The sequence below is a fragment of the Kryptolebias marmoratus genome, linkage group LG1, assembly GCF_001649575.2.
Source record: "Kryptolebias marmoratus isolate JLee-2015 linkage group LG1, ASM164957v2, whole genome shotgun sequence".
In the NCBI taxonomy this organism is placed as follows: Eukaryota; Metazoa; Chordata; class Actinopteri; order Cyprinodontiformes; family Rivulidae; genus Kryptolebias; species Kryptolebias marmoratus.
The window spans coordinates 14,073,034-14,081,429 of record NC_051430.1 but is presented as its reverse complement, the minus strand read 5'-3'; the positions used below and the strand labels follow the sequence as shown (position 1 = coordinate 14,081,429).

At 48.0% G+C, this 8,396-nt stretch overlaps 1 protein-coding gene across 2 annotated transcripts in view; it reads right to left on the bottom strand.

Moving 5' to 3' along the window:
* Positions 1-557: 557 nt before the first annotated feature.
* arid5a (AT rich interactive domain 5A (MRF1-like)) overlaps positions 558-8,396 on the bottom strand; it is an 8,809-nt gene continuing 970 nt past the window's right edge. The window contains exons 2-8 of one of the 2 annotated variants that reach the window (XM_037976243.1): positions 7,890-7,960; positions 7,582-7,756; positions 3,975-4,143; positions 3,823-3,875; positions 2,386-2,483; positions 2,136-2,295; positions 558-2,045 (exon numbers count right to left, since the gene is read on the bottom strand). In XM_037976243.1, the coding sequence (XP_037832171.1) occupies positions 819-2,045; positions 2,136-2,295; positions 2,386-2,483; positions 3,823-3,875; positions 3,975-4,029 (1,593 nt within the window). In that variant the 5' untranslated portion in view covers positions 4,030-4,143; positions 7,582-7,756; positions 7,890-7,960 and the 3' untranslated portion in view covers positions 558-818. The remainder of the gene's footprint in view (positions 2,046-2,135; positions 2,296-2,385; positions 2,484-3,822; positions 3,876-3,974; positions 4,144-7,581; positions 7,757-7,889; positions 7,961-8,396) is intronic. The other variant, XM_017417163.3, reaches the window with a different exon arrangement.

The following is an 8,396-nucleotide window of genomic DNA, read 5'->3' as shown; positions in this document are numbered from 1 at the left end:
AAATAAACATTTGAAATATATGAGTTTGTATGTAATGTATGAATATAATATACAAGTTTCACTTTTTAAATGGAATTACTGAAATCAATCTACTTTTTCATGATATTCTAATTTTATGACCAGCACCTGTATATATTATTCTATAACAAATCAGTAATCATTATAATATGTTCTTTGTTTTTTAGTAAAAATGTATTTATTTTAATTTAGGTAACTGCAGGGTCGTCTCATTTGTGCAGTCTCCTCTCTCTCCTCGTGCTTAGCCCAACAAAACAAAACCAGAGTGATCCGACATTGGATTTTTAATACTTTTATGTTTATTTGCGCTTTGTGTTCTTTCTCTTTAAATACATCTGAGGGACAGTAAGATCTACACGTTATACAATTAAAAAAAACATTTAATAACACTGATTTTAGAAACAAACATCTACATTTTATAATATTCAACAGACTTTACAATACAGTACCTTCAGTTGTTGTCCATAAAGCAAAAAAAAAACTGTGCAGTGAGGTATGACTCATTTGACAAAACAGAATCATATATTTACATCTTTATCTGGACGTGTTACAGCGTCAAACATTGCTTTTTTTTTTTTTTTGTTTTGTTTTTTTTACCATTCTGCACCCATCGGGGTAACAGCTTGTTTGAACTAGTGTAACAGCGAGATAAATATTACGTACAGTTTTTAAACTAATGTCACCAAACAGACACTCAGAGTTCCTGTGAATCTGCCCGGCCGTCACGCTTTCTTCTCCCTCGGACTCAAACGTCTGAGCGAACGGTCTGAAAGTTTGGTTCCAAGCTGACGCTTGGAGGTTCACAGCTTGTGGGGATAAATGGGATTTATGGCGGGCAGGGAGTATCCGACCTGGGGGTTTAACAGAGGAAAAGGGTAGTGATACGGGTACACGGCCGGCCCGATGAGAGCAGAGTGGCTCGGACCCACTGGTACGTGGTGGTACATCAGCTGAGACTGAGGGAGTCTCATTCTGTGGGGGAGGAACGCCGGGTGGACCGGGTGCTGGTGCCGGGAGTCCCGCCCTGACTTGTCGTAGCTCGTCAGGACGCGTGGCGCCGGCAGGGTCGTGCCGGCGGCGATGGCAGCGGACTGAGACGGACTCTGCCGGGCGGGAGGGATCTTTGGCGCCATCGTCCTGGATCTGTCCCTCTTCTCCGTCTGACAGAGCCACGGGATCACGCCGCCGGGCTTCTTCGCGCACGTCAGGGAGCCGTCCTGCTGGAGCGGCCTGCCGGGCAGGATTTTGTGACTCGGCCGAATGGGAGCGGGCCTCAGGAGCTGCACGGATTTCGGAATGACTTTCGAGAAGCTGGAGGTAGAAGTGGCGAAGGAGGCGGCTGAGGGGAAGGGCATGAAATATTTGCCGGGCCCTTTGTGATAAGGCTTCCAGGCGGAGTCCTTTGTCTGAGTTTTTGCCGAGGCGGCATTCGGCGACTGGGAGCTGACTCGAGAAACGTCCTTGGCTTGGCCTGAGGCCTCAGCAGGTGTCTGACCGGAGTTCCCGGACTTTTTATCCTCGTTTGCGTTGGCCAGGCTGGATGAGTTCTCCGGCGACGTGGAGCCGGGTGTGGGTTCGCTCATGCCCCCTGCCGGAGCGTCCTCCGAGGAGACCGAGAGAGGGGAAGGACTGCGGGAGGACGAGGACGACAGGGGCAGCGGCGAGCCGTCGGAGGAGTTGTCGTTCCTGCTGGGAGAAGGCCGGGCCGGAGACTGGGAGCACTGGATGACCGAGGGCCTTTTTTTGTCCTCTCTTTGAGAGCTCAGCGACGCCTGAGCCAGCCGCTTCTTCTTCTCCAGCGGAGAGATGACCTCTGCGCTCGCAGAGGGGACGTGAGGCACCCAGGAGCCGGACGCTGGGACGTGAAGAATGCGACCGTTGACAGAAGCGCAGAAATCGCCGCTGGTCCTGTTCAGCTGAGCATGGTCTGCATGGCGCCTGTCAGAGTTGGCGGCCCAGAGAGCAAAGTGAGGATGCATCATCGCCTCACTTTGGCGGGCCGTATCTGGACTTCTCCGTGCGAGTAACTGCAAGAGGGAACATTTCATCAATCAAACGACAGAAATATAATTTTTTTTGCCTTCAGTCGCACTTTCCGCAGATGTCTAATTTGTTACCTCGGAGTCCATTTCCCTCTCGGAATGAGTCCTCTTCCCCTTTCCATCAGCCTTGTTCACCTTGCTCTCCAGGTTTCTTTTGTACGGCTTCCTCGGTTTGCTCAGAGGCAGGGGCTTGTCGTCCTCGCCTTTCAGGTGCCTCTCAAAGGGAAGCACCAGCCTGTCACACAATCAGCAGGATCTTTAGCCTGACAGTCAGCCGGTTTTGATATCTACTGAAAAACCTGGAGGCAAACCCGGTCACTCGCACCTCTCATAGTGTCTTCGAGTGCAGGTGGCAGCGCTGGTGCTGCCTGGGCTCCCTCCGAGCTCATCGTAGACTTTCTTCCAGAGGCGTCGAGTTGTCACCTGTGGGTTCGGACAAGGGAGACACTGAGACACTGAGTCGAAAACCTGCTTAAAGGACAGTGCTTTGAATCTTGCTCTGCCTATAGAGGAAGGAAATATCCAAATCAGATGCCTTATTTCACATCAGCTATCTGTTTTCGGTGCGGAGGAGCAGCGGCTCTACTCCCAGCTCGCCCTGAATGACTGAGCTACTTATCTTAGCTATAAGGCGGAGCTCAACCGCCCTGCGATGGAAGCCCGTTTTAGTCAAAACCTCACAGGTTTGGATCGTGACCAGATCGGGAACCGAGACCGACTACTAAATCGAGAGCTTCACCTTTCAGTTCAGCTCTTTCTTCACCTCTATGGACCGGAGCAACGCCCTCATTACTGCGGACGGGGCCCCGATCCAAAGATCTGCCTCCCACTCCATCGTAGCCTCACTCGTGAACGATGAATGATGAACAGCCAGAAAATTTGAACTCTTCTGCACCCCCAACCTGGAGGGGTCATTCCACCCAGGATCATTTTAATACCTCAAGGTTTCAAAGATTTAAAGCTTTACAATTAAAACAATGGTTCCTTTAGGCCAGGAGTCATGAAGAGCTGGGAACAGGCTGTTGACTGAAAACACACTTGCCACTGACTTATTATTTTGATTGTCATTCACCCTGCAGCTTTATGTGTTTTACGATCTATAGAATCAGAGTTTAAGGCATCATGCTATCTTTTGAAACCTGCAGGTGGGACAATGAGCTGTGCTGAGGTTGTATCTCAGGTGGCAGCTGTTTAATTTCCCCCAAAGACCTCTACACCAACATTAGCTCTGAGAGGCGTCGCCCCCTGCTGGTTATTGGAGGATGTGTTCATGTCAGTCTCACAGGAAGGCAGATTCTGCATGAATGAACGAAACCTGGGCCTTCAGATTTGTTTGGCTATCGGGGCGAATGGGCCAGCACTTATCGCTCTGAATGTTTTGGGGTTTTTGGTTCCTTTTTTTTACTTTAATTCCGTTGGGCCCTGGTGTTTGCTTTTTTAGAAAGCGCCACGCCTGCTGGTTCTCCTCACTGGGACGACGCTCTCGTAAACGAGCCCGAGGAACCCTGAGGGCGACGTCTGTTGTCGTGCCTCGGCACACGCGGCAGATATTGTCGGCGGTCAGCTGGTTCCACGTAAGTAAGCGCGAGTTTCACTCTCGGAACCCGTTGAGCAACGTGGCGGCTTCAAAGACTGCGGAGCGTGGAGCTGACTCGAGAGCTCGGCGGCCTCGTTGCCCAACCGGTGTGTCAGAAACCGCCATCTTGGGTCTTTTTGCACGACCTGCTGCCTGTTTTCCAACAGAAAGACACACAGAACTTACTGATTCATATCCCCCAAGTCTGTCGACAACTTTGTAGATCATCCAAAGGTCAACTGAAAGAGAAAAAAAAAAAAAAACCAGAGACCTGATTATTTTCAACTCTTTGGAACTTTGCTTCTTCAAACAGCAAACATGGTGCGGATGCAACTCACTCTGTTTGAAGCCTAGGTGTGGGATCCTCTCTATGGGAGTGCCCTTGTCCTTCATGAAGGCGTGCAGACGAGACACAAAGGTTTTCTCCTCCACGTGGGCCTGATCGGGTCTCGCCTCTTCCTCACACTCAGCCGTCGAGTCGTGAATTTCAATCACGCAGGGAGACGCCTGGTGTTTGGAAGGAAAACAGAAGGCTTTTAAAATTTTTTTTATTTTTTATTTTTTTACATCAGGGTTTGTGCTCAGAGAACAAAAAAAAAAAAAGAAGAAGGAGGAGGACACGGTCGACTGCGCTGTATTTACAGTCGAGAGTACGATATTACAGATGGGAAAGAAGGCTCGGAGTCATCTCACAACACCCAAATGCTGAAATGAAACATGAAAACCAGAGAGTAGGGTTTTACCGCTGGTTTCAATAGATAACCGCTACACATCCTGTCTGGAGAGAAAGCTGCAGGCTTGTGGGGTTTTTGGTCTAGAGCTGTCAGTCAACGGTGACATGAATGTCACTTCGAGACAAGCCAAGAAGACAGAGCGCCGTGAACGCTCGACGATGCCCGCTGCGAGCCCCAACGTTGGGCAACGTGAGGACGAGTTCGGGAGACAAGGAAGGGTTAGACACCAACAGGGCGACACGGTTTACGTAGCCTGAACGTCTGAGCCTGGGCGGTCGCGCTAAAGCAAAAACTACAAATGACGTTTGAGAAAACGCCGAACTTTGAGCTCACATGCTCAGCCCCTTTGCACATTTATATGTTTACACAAGGGCCCTTTAGAAGGAGGTGTAAAGACCGTTTCGTTGGCTGTACATCTACAGCGCAGAGTCGGCCCAAGTCAATATGGCCGCCGCAGCCAAATATACTTCTAAACACACAATAATGGCCACAACCTTGTCGGGGAGCCAGATATTTATCTAAGACCTGAAGTGGTTGTCGCTAAAAGCCATCCCCATTTCCTGCTCATGATTGGGCATGATCATTGTTCAAGATGTTGCCAACCCCTGCAGTCAACCTCGTACGTCTGTTAGCAAAATATCTCATGAACCACTGGGCAGGTTTGAATGAAGCTCCCAGAGAGCGGCAGCTGGATGCACGCCTGAAACGGATCAAGATGGCCGCCATCAGCTAATCGAACAGGAAATCACTAAAAAAAAAAACAATAACCCTGCTACGATGCAGTTTTACAGATATTGAGCTGAAAGCTGGCGTGGTAGTAGCTGAGAGTAATCCCCAACATGTAGTCTTTTTGAGATTTGACCGAAGAAGCTGTAGCTTCAACAAGTGCTCGATATTTTAAAAAATAAATAAATTGAATAATTTTTTTAAAAAGTTGGTCTGAATGGGAAACAGGAGTGTCGTTCAGCTCACACGGCTGATCACGTTAGCAGTCAGCTGTTTCCACTCCTGGAGAAGTAAAAACAGCAGGATTTGCTGACATGAAAGGCTCATTCTAAGACGCCTAATGAAAAAATAATAAAACAAAACAACAAATGCTTTGAATTGTGTTTTTAATCTCGGGCAGAGGCAGCTTGCTCTGCTTCTTCCCCTTTGAGGTTTTGTTTCTTGTCATCAACCACATGTGCTCTTCTGACATTACTGCTCAGCTTTCAATTCTTTTGTTGTTTTTTTTCCAAGTATTTTTAAATAAACATGTCTGATTTGCATTTTCTCCACAGCAGCATTTAAAAAAAAAAAGTTTCCTTTAAATTTACTTGTCGCTTCCACGAAAACACTTTGACCTTTTCGTCACTGAATCTCAAGCAACAACTCACAGCACTCTGAGAAATAAAGGCCTGCTGATCCTGGAAGGAATGCATATCGCCCCTCCGCCAGAGTTTTACACGAAAGCTATTGAGAAAAAAAAGAAGTGTAGCCGTTTTAAGGGTCAAACCTTGAAATTAACGTTATGCACAATCTCATGTGATATCACGAGATGTCACGCTCAGAGTATGTGTTGTAAATGACTGTCAGCTACTACCGCGCCAAATTTTAGCTCAGTATCTTTGAAATTGACTGAGTTGTAGCCATTTTTGTGTTGCCTAAAGTTGATTAGTTGTGGCAGCCATCTTGAAGTGGATCGTCTCCAAAGGTTAATCAGCTGCAGATGGAAATCCAACGATTACTTTCTGAGACTTTAGAACATTAGAATTTGTCAAGTGGTTTGTGAGATATTTTGCTAACAGACAAACAGAATTGACACCAATAGATAATGTTGATGATTTAAACAAAGATTTCTCCAGAACAAGTAGCCCTTAAAGTATGTGCTGTGAGTGATTCTCTGCCACAACTACACCAAATATTACGCCGATACCTATAAAACGGACTAAGTTAGAGTCATTTTCGGGCCTGCTAAGGTCAGTTGGCTGTGTCGGCCATCTTGAATCGGGTCGACTCCAAAAGCGAATCAGCTGTAGAGGTAGATCCAATGACTGTTTCCTGAAAGTGTCATTAAGATCCATGCTGTGGTTGATGAGGTATTTTGCTAACAGACAGGCACCCAAACACACCCCACGCACAGACGCGAGAGAAAACATTTATCGCACGTCTTCGCCTTCCTTTTTTTGGCAGCAGGTTCTGGTTGACGTCAGGCGGTAAGTAAGTAAAAATAAATATATAAATAATAACACCAAAAAAAACCCAAAACATGACGTAAATCATTTGCACAGACATTGTTCCAGTCATGTTCGGTTACCCGAAGAGAAGACAAAGATTTTCAAAGCGGCCCCGAAGGCGAGCTCTCACTCTGATCAATTTCAGCAGGCCGCAGCAGACGACAATATTCTAGTCTGAATCATGACACCGAGGAGCTGCTACTCTCTGCGGCCCTCGTTGTACAACACGGCAGCACGAGGCGGTTTCATATTGAATCGAGTTCCTCTCTGTGGTTCCTGGTTCCGAGAAGCAAACCTCTAGAGTGAGTAATAGTGAAGGTGCGCTTGGCTCTGACGGAGACGGCCTCCACTGAGTCACAGCTCGGGTGTTCCCAGAGCACGGCTCTCCACCCGGCCGCTCTCAGACCCTCCTCCTCTCCAGGCTGATCCCCCTGACCCCCACTGACCCCCCCATCCACTGAGCGGGCCTCACCTGGGTCGAGGCCCAGACCGGGGAGGTCGTGTGCACCTGGGTCTCGAATCCGATTAGAATCTCGCCTGAAATTCATCTGTTTGCTTTCAGTCATTGTTTTTTTTTTTTTTTTTTCACAAAAAAAAAAAAAAGTTTAAAAGTTTCGGGTTTCATGCATCAGTAGTTGCCTACAGGAAGCGCTACGCTCACTGTAGACCCCCCCTCCACCACCACTCTTCTTATATTTTCATATATTGTGTTTTTTTTTTGTTGTTGTTGTTTCAAATTGCCACAAAGGACCGTCATTGCGAAACGTTCAGTTGATGTTCGCTGATGAAAATTGTTGGAAAACTGTGTGGGTGATGTCGTCAGCGTGCTGCTGTGCTGACTCTCACAATGAGTGGCAGTGGCGTTCAGGAGTGATGCTATCTGGAGGGCAGAGGCCGCCGCAGAAACCACCAGGCTTTCAACCGAGCACCCCGGCCTGGAAATTTGATGAGCTAATATGCGCTTCTCATATTGTGCTTCTTGGCCTCTCAGTTACCAGAATCGTGCTGTTGCAAGTTTCTCTTTGCTCTTTGCTCTGCTCCGCTCCCCGAGCCCCTCCGAGAAGCGCCGCTCGGCGTTAGTCATTTCACGACGAGGGCCCCCGAGAAGACATGAAACGGCTGCTGCTGCTGCTGCTGCTGCACCCAGCACTTCAAACAATCTGTCACTGTCTTCAATCGAGGTGGTTGGTGGTGAGCACAAAAAAATAAGAAAAAGGGGAAATGAAAACGCGACGGACAAGTCGGCCGGCGTAGTCATGTCTGTAGCGGCCGACTAACTGTAACATGGCGGAGAGGTCCGTACCTGGTTGGCTCTCAAGCTCTCGTCGTCGCCGGCTGCCGTTTGTTGTGACGTCTCGCTCTGGTCCTCTTGAGCTTTACGCACACACACACACACACACACACACACACACAGACATCACAGGGCACAGACAGAAACAGCTTTATTTAAGGGGAATTTGAATTCAAAGAACCACAAAGAAGAAGCTGAGCACTTCTTCATTTCAGGAAACTAATTATTTATAAATGGCAAACGAAAACAGAAATTACCTTGTGTCATTTTGGTAATGGTTAGGTGATTGATCAGCAAACGCACACACACGCACACACACACACACACACACACACAAAAGTAATCTGTAGAGCATATTGTTGACTGAGTGTGATATAAAACCACAGGTTGCGAAACCACTTCCTGCTCCAGAACACAACCGCTTGTATCCTGCACTGTACGATATTGTGACACGGCTGCAGCTGAAGTGCAGCTGCACCGAAGCGGGCCTTCGAATTAGGGGGGGGGGGGGGGGGGGGG